Source organism: Pavona decussata, unplaced genomic scaffold (genome assembly GCF_977016875.1).
Source record: "Pavona decussata unplaced genomic scaffold, jaPavDecu1.1 SCAFFOLD_39, whole genome shotgun sequence".
Classification (NCBI taxonomy): domain Eukaryota; kingdom Metazoa; phylum Cnidaria; class Anthozoa; order Scleractinia; family Agariciidae; genus Pavona; species Pavona decussata.
In genome coordinates, this window is record NW_028145461.1 from 1019881 (window position 1) to 1035074 (window position 15194).

General features: G+C 37.5%; 2 protein-coding genes and 1 long non-coding RNA gene across 3 annotated transcripts in view; all 3 read right to left on the reverse strand.

Annotated features, from left to right (window-relative positions):
• Positions 1-2409, reverse strand: part of LOC146483362 (F-box/WD repeat-containing protein 4-like) — a 46468-nt gene extending 44059 nt beyond the window's left edge. The window contains exons 1-2 of the mRNA XM_085106104.1: positions 2062-2409; positions 1892-1984 (exon numbers count right to left, since the gene is read on the reverse strand). Coding sequence (XP_084962230.1) covers positions 1892-1984; positions 2062-2270 — 302 coding nt within the window. The 5' untranslated portion in view covers positions 2271-2409. The remainder of the gene's footprint in view (positions 1-1891; positions 1985-2061) is intronic.
• LOC146483355 (uncharacterized) overlaps positions 1-15194 on the reverse strand; it is a 142302-nt gene that overhangs the window by 110012 nt on the left and 17096 nt on the right. The gene's annotated exons all lie outside the window — the stretch shown is intronic.
• Positions 4363-15178, reverse strand: LOC146483364 (ras-related protein Rab-24-like). Its single transcript, XM_085106124.1, has 8 exons — positions 14882-15178; positions 11581-11649; positions 10404-10482; positions 9906-9973; positions 8969-9068; positions 8721-8771; positions 6620-6679; positions 4363-5277 (listed from the first exon to the last, which is right to left on the reverse strand). Exons 1-8 carry the CDS (start codon positions 14996-14998, stop codon positions 5195-5197), a joined length of 627 nt encoding a protein of 208 aa, XP_084962250.1. The 5' UTR covers positions 14999-15178; the 3' UTR covers positions 4363-5194.

Genomic DNA, 15194 nt, shown 5'->3' on the forward strand with positions numbered 1-15194 from the left:
TTGTCATATAACTACTTTTTTTGGGTTGCGTTCTGGACCATTGGACCTTTTGTGTCCAGCTTTAGACTTAAACAGAAATGTTCTGGTCTAACAAATTGGCCTCATTCGTACCTCCCCAACACTAATTAAAATAACTGTGTATCCTCCTGTGAATATGCACCTGATGTCATTGAAGAATGCTGTTGTGTTACTATCATCATCTCACAATTCACCATTAGGGACTGATTATTTATTACATCCCAGGGGGAGGGGGTGGTGGTTCCCAAAAAAATATAGCTTCCTCCAATAATAGTTTCAAATAACAAATTATACCACCCCCTCTGCAAAATAATTTTAATAATGTACCCCTCACCTGAGCACTGCTTTTCAAATGATGAGGGAATGGTTGATGAGGTTGTGGGTATAAGGCTCGGTTACATAGCATACAAATGGCATCTGCCATCTTTGAATGATTATACATTAAGGTTGTGCGATGTGCATGTGATACAGGAACTCATAACTTTCTGCCAAAAAACGACAGACCACCAAAACAACCACGTCGTGCTCGGGGAGGACATGTTACTCATACATAGTCTCATCTATTAAAAGGTCGCAATTTCATGTACATATGAGAATTTTTTATGTGGAATCTAAAACAAACAAAACAAAATTTTGTCACACCACTTCTGTAAACCACAAGAGAAAATTATGTAATCCCCCCCTCCCTCGAATAAGTAATGAAAAAGAAGAAAAAAATAAATGAAAAAAATTAAATAAAAACATTAATTATTTTGTTTAATATAAGTTAGCAGTGATTTTGGGCTACAGCTTATTCAAGACAACAGTGCTGATATAAATGGGTCTGTTTGATCATGCCTTATCTCAGATGGGAACACTTTGGGCCAACTATTTGAAAAAAAAAATAATGGTTTAACTTCTAAATCAAGGTTACCAGACCTTTAAAGACACTGAAAGTTAAACAGTGTCTAAATTGCACTACATGTTGCCTCCTCCCATTACAGATAAGCTGAAGTTCACAAAGACCATAATGTAACTATATTGTTTTGAACCAATATTTCCATGAACTACTCTCAAAATAACCCTACCAACTAACCTCTTGCCCAACAGTTCAAAATCTTAACAAACCTCCTCTGTATGACCAAAATTTCAAATAAGCACCCCTTTGTTTCTAATAATAATAATTATTGGATGTGTACTAAGACAATCATCATCCATATATGTTTACAACAATAATACTTATTTATTAGAATCAAAGTTGATACTGCTCTAATGACTAATTGTCACCACAATACAACAAACCAGTTTCTTTTATTGCAAGCTGCATCTTACAGTAATTATTTTCTGGTCCATCTATTTGTAATGTGTGTACAAATTTAACTGTAGACTGCTTGCAGTCTGTTTCTCTCTCAAAGTTTATGTAGTGGTAACACGCAGCACAAAATTGTGATGAGGAGGATTGGGACCACACGTGATGGGCATGCAAGAAACCAAACCCCTTTTCTTGTCTTGCCCCAATCCCTTCTCATTCATACCCCTATTGTAGCTCGGTCTCGACTGATTCATTAACCCTCAATGGATCTTAAGAGAAAAGGGGAACTGCAAGCAGTCTAATTAAAGTGTGGCACTATTACATTACTATGTAAAGAGCTTTGTATTTTAAATTAAATTAGGTACAGGTTACCATATGCTGTTGTTTACATGAATATGTTCATGTAGCACAAAAATAAATGCTCATCTGGCCACAATTTGACAAAAACTATACAAGACCCCCCCCCCCCCCCCCCCATTAAACAGAACTCAACTGCACTGAGATGGTCCAGTACCATACAGAACTAAGATGATCAGTCTTGAGCATTTTAAATGTCAAGAGAAATTTACACATTCAACTCACTTAAATTTAAACTTGAGGAGACTTCTGTCTTTGTAGTATCCATGTGTCCAGTTCCAGGAGACCCTACAGAGTTCTTTCCAGTCCCATCCGCATCTAAAACAAGCATCTTTATTAGAAGCCTCATGAGAAAATAACATGAGATTACTGCCACTAAACTCTTAATTACTCACTTCCTGTCAGAAGGGTGCACGTTCACACAACGCAGAGCAATTCTTCGCCATAACGAATCATCCCTCGCCAGACGGTAGAGATTTCTACTCACACGGGATAACACAGACAGGCTTCTGGCGTCACAGAAACGCAGAATGGCCAACAAAACATCGTCAGGCAAATTGTTCAAATTTGCAGCGCTTTCCGTCCCGCTCTGGGGCGAAGACATGAGACAAAATCGACGCAGAGAAACAGAAAAACAACCCCTTCTCTAACAGTGACTTCGTTATCTGTCTCATAATAAAGAAGGTGAATTTTTTCGAAGTTTTTCGAGAAACACATCCGAAGAGGAACAAACACAACATTAGTTTCCAGCTCACCGCAGAGGCGCAACATTATTCCCAGAATCCCATCGGTCTTGTCACTTTCCCAGCATGCAACACGGGAAGAAGGATCTTGTTGTGTTTTGGCGGGAAAAATTCATCCAAGTATCAAATACAGACAATCGGCAACGCATATAAGTGAACTCTGAGCTCGAGAAAGCTTCTTCTAAACCGGACATTTTCCAATAAATTTAACTTATTTATATTTCTGCAAGGCTGATCGCATTCTGTTGATTCTCGGTTTGGTCTCTATCATGGACCATCATGTCGTTAGCGCTGTCGTGTTAAGTTTTCTTCGCAGTTACATCAGCCTTGCAGAAATTTGAGTTATATTTTTAGCTGATTAGATCTTTTACAGATCCTGCGTATACTTGCAGCATTTTCGTTTGCGGTCCCTCGCTTATTGTTTACTTAACTGATTTATGCTAGTTAGACGAGACACAGAAAAATTCGAAGGGTAATTGGAGGGGAATCAGACGCGCTTGATCGAGATCGCAAAGGTCTGCCTAGAGTGCCTGCCACGCAGGGTAGACAGGTAGACACGTTTTGCTAGTCTTCACTCGTTTGCCTGTTCGCTTGCACGTAAATAAACCATTTTCAAGTACTAAAGAACAATAACCTAAATGTGTAGGCATTTAGCACTGATAGACAGATAGCACCGATGGGTAATTTATTTTGACCCAGATTTGCTTAGAGGGTCCCCAATAGGTTTTTCGGGATCCGGGATTTGGCTTTTTTAAAGGTCGGGATTCGGGATTTTAACGGAAAAGAGCGACGATATTCGGGATTAGAATTAGGGACGGGAAGCGGGATTTGACGATTTTACGATGCGGGATGCGGGAAATGTAACTCTAAAGGAACGAGATCCGGGAAGTCCGGTGTCAAGAATGTGCAACGAAAATCTAGTTGTCACTGTCAGGATGCCTGAAATTCACCTAAGGAGAGAGATGAATTATACAAACATACTGGTCACATCTCGTTCTTTACAAACGGTTGAACAAACTCGTTCCCAGGGTCCTCTAAAGCTGGGAACGAGGTTGGTGGTTGAACAGTAAATAAATTGTTATAAACAGGAGCCCACCGCTGTCACCGTCCTGGACGAGAAAAGAAATATACGGGTCCTATGTCTTTACAGATAAAATTTCTTCAGTGCTCGCTGAGACCTTGCAGTTAACTTGAGCCGGTAAACCTAAACAAATGCCATAGAGCTAGCGTACACAACGGCATAAAGGAACTAATTCAAACGGCTCCGAATGATAAGAAAACCTCCATTCGGTAAATTTGAGTAGTTTCCGTCATGATCAAAATCAAAAGGTCAACAGAGAGATCTCACCACATTTTGATCAAAAAGGAAAATCGAGGTGAGGGGCTTGAAAAAAATTATGACCTGACCGGGATCGGGATTGGGCTAAAACAGCGGTCGGGATTACGGGATTGAGGGAAAATTTTGTCCGGGATGGCGGGATTGGAGAACCCTATTGGGGACCCTCTGCTTAGTGCTTCGTCATCGCACAGAATAAAATCTTTTGCCTTGTTACACAGGATACGTTTTGCTGGGTTGCCTGTACCAGAAGTTCATATACCAGGGTGCCGCGCGAAAAAGAGACAAGACAACAAGAATGGGAGACCCCTCAACCCTTTTCCCTTAGCCTGCGTAGCTGGCGGTTTTATTCACGCGGGGTCAAACGTTTTGGCGGCAAAGCCGCGATAGGAACTTCAGCCGCCCCCTCCTCATTCCTTTTAGCGTCTCTCCGCCACCAAACCTTTTGACCCGCGCAAACAAAACCGCCAGCTACACAGGCTTCTTTCCCCTTTGCCTAGCTATTCAGGTTCTTCGAACCACAACCCACTACAACTAGAACCGGCTATTGAATGGGGAATGCAGCTTAACCTTATCGAGATTGCTGATTTTCTTAAGCTAAATACGACAACTGATCGTTCTTGTTTTACTCAGTTTTATTTCAACCTAACATAATTGATTTGCTTGTTTGTATGGGATCACACACAAAAATATTAAACGCAATACAAAAATGGCGCAGTTTCATATTTAGGTGTTAAGGCAGGGAAAACCATAGCCTATGAACAGGCTCCCAAGTGAGGTATATCTCCATTTTTGTCTTCGCCCTATACTTGGGAGCCTGTTCACAGGCTAGGTAAACCATTAAACTGAGTAATAACTGAATAAAGATCTTTCACATTCATCCTCACAGTCTGGAAGAGTAAGTATAATGATACATAGATGCACGGAAAAACTGAAAGAGATTAAAAGCTATAGAATCCTAAATTGTAGTAGAGCATTATTTCAATACGAAACGATGCTTCGTTTTGGAAAAGGAAACATAATCAGTTGTTACAACTGCATATATCAACGTGGATATATTTATGTTGAGATACATAATAAAATCTGTCAATCTTTTCATAGACTAGGTAAACTTTGACCAACGCCCCGCCAAATCTTCATCATTACCCAATTTTAATCTCCTACGGATGAATATTTGTACATTGATAAACTGAAGTACTGGCAAACGCCGTTTTATTCTTTGCATAACGCATCTTAAAAATCAAAAACCCTTGTTTTGCTCCCTAGTTTTCCACCGCCGAGGCATTTCACAAAGAGAAAAACCAACTTCTGCACATGCTTCAATCGTATTCCTCTCTATGATGTATTTTTTCTATATCTTGTGTTCCAAAATAATAAATTTCGTATAGACCTAGGCCATTCATACATTTATTTGACTGTACAGCTGGTTTTCAGTCGCAGTGACTAACATCATAACTTTATCCCACAGCACGCTGGTCTCCCGTGTCGCCGTGGAGATTCTGTTAATTCTAATGTCTCTCTTTTACCATCTCCTGAAACAAAACCAAACGAATAGCAAATGAGGTATTCAGCCCACAAAATACCAGCCTGCAGAACAGGCGTTAATTTTTTGCGTTATGCAGGCGAGTGGAGGCAACCGCGAGACGAGCGGCAAGCGCGACTCACGTACGACGGCAGGTGCGCAAAAAATTAAGGGAGCTTAAGCAGCGACGACGGCAACGGCAACGCCTGGAAATATAACTTTATTTCATTTGTGCTACTTCGCGATTATTTCAACTCCCTCAACTTTTATAAAAATGACGAACTATCCAGGAACCAAATAGCTAGCAGTGGCGTACAAGTTAAGAAAGAAAATCAAAAATTCACCGCCGTGCGTTCACGTTTTCCACAAAACCTTAAATGTGGTCATTTCACGTTGTTGTTTTGCAGAGGACGGCAAAGAAATGTACCAAAATGTGAAACGCAGATGCAGAGCGATTGTTTTTGCTCATTAAACCTATTGTTTTGCGGCGTTGTCGTTGCCGTCGCGACGGAAAATACGACGGAAAATATTAAATTTGTCAGCCAACTGATTTGGTACCGCTTAGTCTGAGGGAGAAAATTAGTTTGAGCCACACCAAAAAACTGGATTCCGGTTCCCTTTAGGCATGTTTATGCTGTTCTTCAAAAACTTCTGATGATCACTGCCATCATTTTATAGGAGAATGTCACATTCCTGACACATTATAATGTCATGAAAACGGATTTTACCAGATGTACTCTCACAAAGAGTGAGAAGATCTGGGTACGAGACAAACAACACACAATATTAAATATTGTGTAAGGATTAAATAATATTGTAACAAAACAAATTTTGTTTTGTTACCATTTTTTTCAATATTTTTAAGATTCAGTAATACAGTGTAAATCAAACACAAGAGACAGTGTTTCATGAAACTTCAAAACGCTAGGAACAGAATAGGACATTTTCACTATGGCGTCATTTTACCACAACCACCAGAATCCTTCTGGTTTTTGTTTTCTCATGCTAATTAGAGCTATTGTTCTTTGCTGTCCACTGGGATTACAAAATTTGAATTTGAAAAGGAAAACGAAATGAATTCTGGTAATTGTAGTAAAATGACGCCATCATGAAAATGGCCTATTCAAACACAGTTTGCCTCACAAGGCCCTCTAGGACATTGTACCAAATGTGCAAAGATTGCTACTAGCAAAGGAGATTTTCAGGTCAGGGGTATAAACCTTGTAATGTGCAAACAGGGGTATCATCACGTGCAGACCAAGTGGCAGACAAAATTTACCACAGGAGAATGAGGAATTCCATGTATTACAAAATCTTCTAACACGCCTTAATTTACTAAGAGTTATGCCTACCCTCGTCAGGTGGTTCTTCCTCCCTGGAGTAATCTTGCGCCAGATGAAAGAACAGTTCCTCTGAAGAGAATACACAATTTGTTTTTAAACATGTCTTTGCAGTAAGGTTTCATTATATGCAACATAATACTTCGCACCCATCATAGATCTAGTTGTCTTCTTACTCAGACTGGCCAAGTTATTACACAGACAGGGTTTAACAAACCAAGGGTTAAGCCAATTTCACTCTAGTCAAACCAAATACTTGAGCATTGTCTATTGTAAAAATCATCAAGAAGGCATGTACCAACAACTAGACATGCATTATATATTATAGAACTGACACAATAACTCACTTACACACAGATAATGGGCCTTTTATTTGTCTTACATGGAGAAATCCACTGGGAAGAATTTTGTTAAGGAATAAGCAAGGGTTACGGGGGCATGCCATGAACCATTGCCAATACTAATCACCAAACCCCTTACCCATTCTGAGCTCTTGCACTGCTAAATTTCAGCAGAAAACACAGGCCTAGGCAACTATTAAGATACAAAAAATTTCCTAAAAAAACAAACAGTCAGAGGAAAAAAAACACTGGCCAGTTTATTACAGTGAGGATGTTCTAATCTATACCTGTTCCTACTGCTCCTATTCCTACTGCTCCTCATTAATTTGAACATTTCTCAAAGCAAAGAACAACTATATATGTATATAACACACTAATCTTGAGCTACAGAAATGTAATAAACAATGGGTATTAGGGCACCTCACCATATTAAGGAGTATTATTATTTTATTATTAATTTAAAAAAACATAGCAGTTAAATTACGTAATAATTTATGAAACTCATGACAAGCAGTTGCAAAAAGAAGCCAGAAAAATCCTGATCACATTTAAGGTCACCCTATACCTTGAGAGGTGTCTCGCGTTTAAGCGATGTAGCGCGTCCGGTTTAAACTGTAGATACCTAAGCCCCTATATCAAATTAAAGCTTATAGAGCTGACTATCAAACCATACCAAGAATTTTGAAATAAAATAAATTGTCGAATTTTTGACGACCTCTCATTGCGAGTGTCTGAATCACCTTTTAAAAGCTACAAGTCAAAGTGAATTTTGTTTTTTGCTAATTTAATTTGCTCCTCAGTTTCCAGACCCAGGGCGCTAAAGAAGCATGTCTGTGTTTTGCCATATTCAATTGCAGTGAAAAGTTATAGAGCATTTTCGAAATAGGATGAAAAAAATGTAGAGTAATCGTACAAAAATCGCTCTCGGAGAAAAAATATTTCGAAAGAAAAAATTCGCAGACACGCTTTTGTTGTTTACATGTTAAACTAGCTACTGTCCAAATTTGAAGGCAAACGAACAAATTTCTTTTGAGTTTTAGCTCTTTGAAGTGGCTCCTCCAAGCGGAAAAAAAAAATATTCCAGAAAACAGCGCTAAAAATTGGCAATTCATCTCATTTCAAAATTCTTGGTTTAGTTGGATAGCCAGCTCTATAAGCTTTAATTTGATATAAGGGTTCAGGTATCTACAGTTTAAACCGGACGCGCTACATCGCTTGGACGTGAGACACCTCTGAAGGTACCGGGTAACCTTAAGGACGGTGCCTACTTTTGTTACTGCGCATATGTTCCACGCATCTCGAGATACTCGGGTTGGACTATGGGTGGTGCCTACTAATACAGGGATATTTTTGCGTGGTTTAAAACTATGCAGAGAAAGCAGAACTTAGAAAGTGCTCTTGGTATCTAAAAAGAAAATTAGGGGTAACCGTGCATTTTTCAGAGATAATAAAGCTTCAATTTGGGAAAAAAAAGCCATACATTGCTTTGTCTTACTGTGTTATAGAATAATAACTTCATTACCCCTAAAAAATGCATGATTCCCCCAATTTTCTCTTTGGATTTCAATAGCCTTGAAAAGATCTGCTTTCCCTGCATAGTCATAAACCACACAAAAACACTTCCTTATTAGTAGGCACCGTCCTTAAGTTACATACATAACTGTGGTCTTTCTTCTATCGAATCTTCCCCCCTGAAGTTCATATAATTATATGATATTTAATAGTCATTCATTGTATATAACAAAGAGTGTTTGTAAATCAATAATACTCACCGACATTATGACCAGTTTTACTGGAGGTTTCAAATACCTTGGCATTTATTTCTAAGACAAAAAATAAAAGAAAATAGGATTGTCTGAGATTGTTGCTGTATTGATCATAACCACAGTAAAACAACTCCACTTTGTCATTGTTTTAGATCAGCAATAAAACTTTTTTTGAAATCTTATTTGAGAAATTCTCCATATCTTTCCTAACATGGAAATAAAGTGGATGATGTTTCATTGTTAGTTCTACATACCGTCTGCATAATCTGTTGTGGTGTGGTAATCTACTTGGCGCAACTTTTTGTCACTTTGTACTATGTCGTATTTGCAACCACAAAGGTATATTTTACAATTCTGTCAAGAATAAATAATAAATACCATAAATGAACAATCCTATTCATGTAAAAACTATTCCTCAAATCTGACTTCAAATGAAAAAAAAAAGGATGCCAAACTTTCACCCAATCGTTAGAAGAGTTTTATGCAAGACAAATTTTACACTGAAATCAAAAGTGCTCCAAAGAAGCTCTACTTAGCCTTTGACCCAAAAACTAAAAATATATAACACAGAACCACCCACACTAAGTTTCTTAGTAATAAATGATAAGCAGTTTCTGTGCCAAAATAGAGCTTATTTGGAGCATTTTCTTTTTTTAGGCAAAAAAGTCACTTCTAAGAATAGTCTTACATAAAACCCATTTTCATTTCATTAACAACATTAAGGGATGTCAAACAGAAACTAAAGTTATTAAGTGTAATGGAACTTCCCTAACAAGTAAGAAATAAAGAAACACTTTATCTTTCAAACATCTTGAGGTTAACAAAAGAAAAAAGAAAAAGCAGCCTTTTCTAGCATGATGTCAATTTTACTTCAGTTTTTTTTGTCTTATTAATTCTTCAGCTTGCACAGTTTTTGAGTAAGGTCTATGTAAGTAACACATGTTGTTATCTGCATTTAGTTTTGTTCGATCTATTATTGTGGATTAAAAGGTGTTGTAAATACCATTAGTATGAACATTGTAACATAGTATTGTGAACATAATCAGCTTCGTCTAGTACAATTAAACTATTATAGTTAATGTCAGCTCTGTAAGTAGTTATTTCCAAGTAGTACAGTATCTAGTATTGTAATCATTTATTCTATGAGGCAATAAAATTATTAAAGAAAAAATTACTTCAGTTGATACTAACATCTTCGTACGTCTTCAGCTCATTCACCCAAAACTTAGCTCTCTCAAAACTGGACTTGTCTGTAAGGTCTAGAAATTAAAACAATTAAAAAGCCATGACAGTTTGCAACCATAAATTAAAAATATAGTGTACAAAATTTTAAGTCATTTCTGTACATGTGGCATGATGCAACCAAGGAGTAACACTCCTCCCAGATCTTGGATGCTAGTCTAAAAGGCAATGTGGTCATGAACTATTTTAAGGATCTTGGGGAAAACTTTTAAGGTCTTTTAGGATCTTAGGAGAAGTACTTTAAATTTGCTTTTGAAGAGGAAAATCAATGTTTGTAGGCAACAAAATCGCTAGCTGCTGGTACATTTTAAATCATATGTCCAGTAATTTATAAAAGTTACCAATAACTAAATAATCCATAGTTAATTAAATTAATTCTGATTCATGCCACTGCAAGCCAGCAGCCCACCTATAAATCATTAAAACTCTTCCTCAGTATCTCCTCACCATAGCATAAAACGGCTGCTTTAGCTCCACGATAGTAGATCCGACTCATCGCTTCATACCTTTCTGAACCAGCTGTATCCTATCAAATTTAAGCAAAAAACATGAAAATCACAAAAATATCAAGACACCTGTAACCTACTATTGCAAGCCTGACTTTCCTTATTAGAATCCAGTGTCTCAAGCACTTGACTATTAAAATTAATGGCCAATGAACACACTTATTTGCAACATTCTTCAGGTTCAAGCACACAAGGCTATTTAAAAATAAACCTTGGCTTGCTAAGACTTATGGAAGTACTAGAAGGGTATTTGTTCAGAAACTGTTAAACTATTTAATTTCTCTCAAAGGGGGATGAAAATGCTACTTTTTATACTAAGTTGTAGTCCATTTTACCAATTGCTGTTAACTGGGAGGTACCTGTCGTGAGAAACAACAAAATTTGAGTTTCCTGCTGCCAAATTATTTGTAGACAAGACCCTAGGGCCAGTTTCTTAACCTTAACCTTGTAGGTACTAGTGCCTGTGTCCAGATACTGTATTTAAGTAATATATGCATGTAAAGTGAATCTCAATTGTATGAACCCTCAATTTTTCAAAACTCCCGATTCTTCAAACCAAAGGTTGTTTCCCTTGTATATACTTCAGTCAGATTTTCATCTCCGATTTCTGGAACTTCCAATTATTTGAACCAAATTCAGTTTCCCTTGGAGGTTCAAGAAATCAGTATTTCCACTGTACCAACAAATGCAGTGATCAAGCAGGGTAACCAGTATTAATATGACCACCATTTGGACATAAAAATCTGGTCAATAAAAAATAGGTGTTGTGTTTAAACAAAGGTCTTTAAATAAGAAGATAAAAGTCTGGATTTATTTCGTTTTTGCAAGGAACAATAAGGAAGTGACTGTAATAATGGTGATCCTAAGATGGGCTTCCATGCACAAGGAAGAATATCTGACAGAACAGGCCCAAGAGAACTAACAGTAACTACAGTTCCTGAATGCTACAGAATAAAGCTCTTCTCCCCACCAATATTCCAGTTATATTCATGACAAACTCTCTGTCAATAAGCACTTTCAATATTTATTATTGAAAGTACACAATACAGTGTTTGGACAGAACTCACACCTTGAACATTAGAATTTCACAATCTATTAATAACACTATGGAAACTCACCCATATTCCAAGAGTTACACATTTGTTACCAACTGTAATCTTTTTAGCACCAAATGCTGCTCCAATGGTCTAAAAAAACAAAATAGTTCTTGCCGTTTTCAACTAGTTTCTTTAAAATTAATACTACTATTCAGTTTCCATGTGATACAACTTGTGGCAACTAGCCCTCATAGATGTATACTTACTCAAGTAAGGTGAATTCCCTAAATAAAAGGAACCACTGTATAAAGCATCTAATGTATCCAATATCCCACTATCTATTTTTGCACTATTTATGACCATGTGGGAATTAAGGAGATCTCACCAAGGTGCGCTGTAATCAAAAAAGAAAACTGGGGGTAACCATGCACTTTTCAGAGGTAATTAAGCTCCAATAATTCCAAAGGGTGTTGAAATATATAGCAATGTATGGAAATAATATATTTTTTTCCAAATTGAAGCTTAATTATCTCTGAAAAATGTGCGGTTCAACCCAATTCTCTTTTTCGATTTCCAGAGGCCCTTGCTTAGACCTTTTTTTCCTGCAGTCACAAATCATGTAAGAAATATCTTTAAATTAGCAAGCCTCTTTCTTACAAAATTAAAGGTTCTCAGACCATCCCAAGATGGAGAGAAGGTATGATGACAGATGATTGTTGACAGAATTCCAGATAACAATGATGCATTGAATCATTTGAATGTCGCGCAGTGAAAATTTGCATCTAATTTGTGAATGAAGCTGAAAGAGGGTGGCAAGGGGGGGGGGGGGGGTACCAATCACGCATCACGTTGAATTTTTAAATTAAATCACGCATCATGGAGAACATTATTTTTTAAGCCATCACGCATCAAGTAAAAATAAGTAAGTGCACCAAGCTAATGTTGTAAGATTTCAACTTTCCGAGGACTTATTATTGAAAATTATATTGTATGCATTATTTTTTTTTTTTATTGGTTGATTGTGCTTTGTTTGTTATTTTTGTTGTCATATTGGTTTTCGTTAGACATACATGTTATGCAAAATTATATAAAGATGACTTACTTGTTGGAATAACTGTACCCTGAAAGGTTAATCCTAGGTTATATTATCTCCTTCCCTTCTCTATCATGACTTTTTCCTTAAAGAGTAGCTTTATTTCACTCAAGGGCTACTTCTAGCATAGTTTAGATAACATCACAAGTATAATCATCATCATCATATATAAAAAAAATATAAAATAAATAATTTATTTCTATAGCGCATTTTCCTAACGCTCAAATGCGCTTCACAGTGCAAAGCATATTATAATCTATACACTAAAAAATGAAAAAAAAAAAATCAAAAAAATCAAAAACTCAAAAGTCTAAAAATATGCTTGTCGAAAAAGATAGGCCTTAAGCTTAGCTTTAACGATAGAGACAGATGCGCTGCTTTTAATCTCAAATGGAAGCGGGTTCCAAAGGTAAGGCGCACACACTGAAAAAGCCCTAAAGCCAGTTGATTTGAGCTTGTGCGTTGGCTGCTTCCTAAAATGACTCTTTATCTGCAGGCCTAATTTGCACATGTAATCTTTCAGATGATTTATATACAAAATGTGAAATGTTCAAGTGTGGGAGGGGCCGTGGCCTAATGGTAAGTGCCCCAGACTCCAGATCGATTGTGCTCTTTGGCAAGACACTTTACTCTCATAGTGCTAGATCTCTCTCATGAAAAGACGACCCACTGTACTACCACACAACTGACAAAAATAATACTCACTGAAGGTCAACGTCTGATCTTGTTTCAACTTTAACTACATTGATCAGGCCTATTTGTGTGACAATTTTTTGACCTAGCACCAAGGTCACGAAGTTCAAACGTCAAGAAAAGACCAGAAAATGGGGTCGCGGCTACTACAGTTTATTGACCTTCATTTACACTGTATTTTACTTTGAATGGTATTCTGCCAAAAAAATCACTTATTACGGAAGGCTAATAAGTAAATCACGCATCACGCACTTATAAATTAGAAAATCACCCGTCACATTTGAGATGTCCAGTCCTGCATCACGTGGCTTATTTTGGCTACATCACACATCACGCTGCTAATTTTGGGGCCATCACGCATCACACAAAAACTCTTTGCCACCCTCCTGAAACTTCTTTAGCTTTAGATTACTTCATAAGCATAATGGTGTGATGAAAAATTACCCTGGCTTTTGAAAACTTCCACCATTCAAATGAACTGTTTTTGTTAAAAAATATCTAGGATTTCTCTCCCATCTTCCTGGCATATCTTTTGCGTACGATGTTCATGGAATGCACATGGGGATTCACTGAAGGTTCTACATCATTTGGCAATCATACCTCTGGATCCTTTGGAGTTTGTTACCCAGGGCCGGGTTGTTCGAAAGCCGATTAACGCTAATCCACGATTAAACGTTTACCAAGGTTTTCATCTCGCTCATTAAAAATGATTTTAAATGCTCATTTTAAGCTAATGGTAAAGAAAAGTCTAAGGCAAAACTTAGGGACAAAATCTTTTGGACGAATCCTTGTGGATTAGTAAATATACTCGAATCAAAGTTCACAATAACCCAGGATTAGCTTAATCGGGCTTTGAACAACTGGGCCCTGAAGTAACAAGTAATTCCTTCTAGCATTGAAAACGAAAACTACTGGCACTGGGAGTTCAAGAACTTTTTGAAAATTCGACAAATAAAATATTTACAGTCAACTCTCGCCTTGCGGACACCTCCCTATTACACACACCCCGATAATACGGACAGCAGCTTAATCCACTGCAAAAATAAATAACAGATGTTTGACTGAAATAAATTCCTGCTATTACGGACTCTCACTATTCACTAACTCGTGGTGCTGAGGTTGTCCGCAATTAAGGGAGTTAAAGTGCTGTATTGACAAATATTATTGATATTCCAACTCAATCAAGTGTGAAGGATTGGCATACAATTACCTTCTTGACACATTATTTACAGGTTAATTAAAGGGGAAGAACGGCGGCATCAAAAGAATGTCCATAAGCTTTCTCGCCCTAGGCTAGACCGAGCTCGATTTTTTCCCCAACTTGAAGCCTGTTCACAAGCTACATCTGGGCCATAAATCATAAAATTCGATGAAAAATTAATCTATTGAAAAATGCTAGTCCTATTCACGCTTGAAAATGAAAGATCTCAGATAAAGATTTATGGCTCGTGGAAAGGGAGGATAATTAATTTTGACACTTAGCGAACGAATGAACATGTTTCGATCGCCAAATAAAACCAGGGGTCGATTTTTTTTAGCCATTAATGTCAGAAACAACAAAAATAATTAAGACCTGTTAAGGTTAGCTCAACTCACATTTTGGTAAGGAACATTTTCGTTAAATCTGTTATGTAAGTATCTCTCCACCAGGCTGGTTTTCCCGCTGTATTCTTTTCCAAGAAGAACCACCTTCGCGTCCACCCTGGACCCCATTTACGGCGCTGAAAACTTCAGAAACTGTGAGCGTGCATCACATATGCCTTGACTTGATACTTTCCGGCAACGTCTTGTTTCAGGAAAACGGGCTTTCGGGGTAACAAAGTACACAAAGTGGTTATTTTGCAAGCTATTTCCGTCACATCATCGCTGCAAATACCAAGAACTCTGCTGAATGAACGAGAAAGACTAG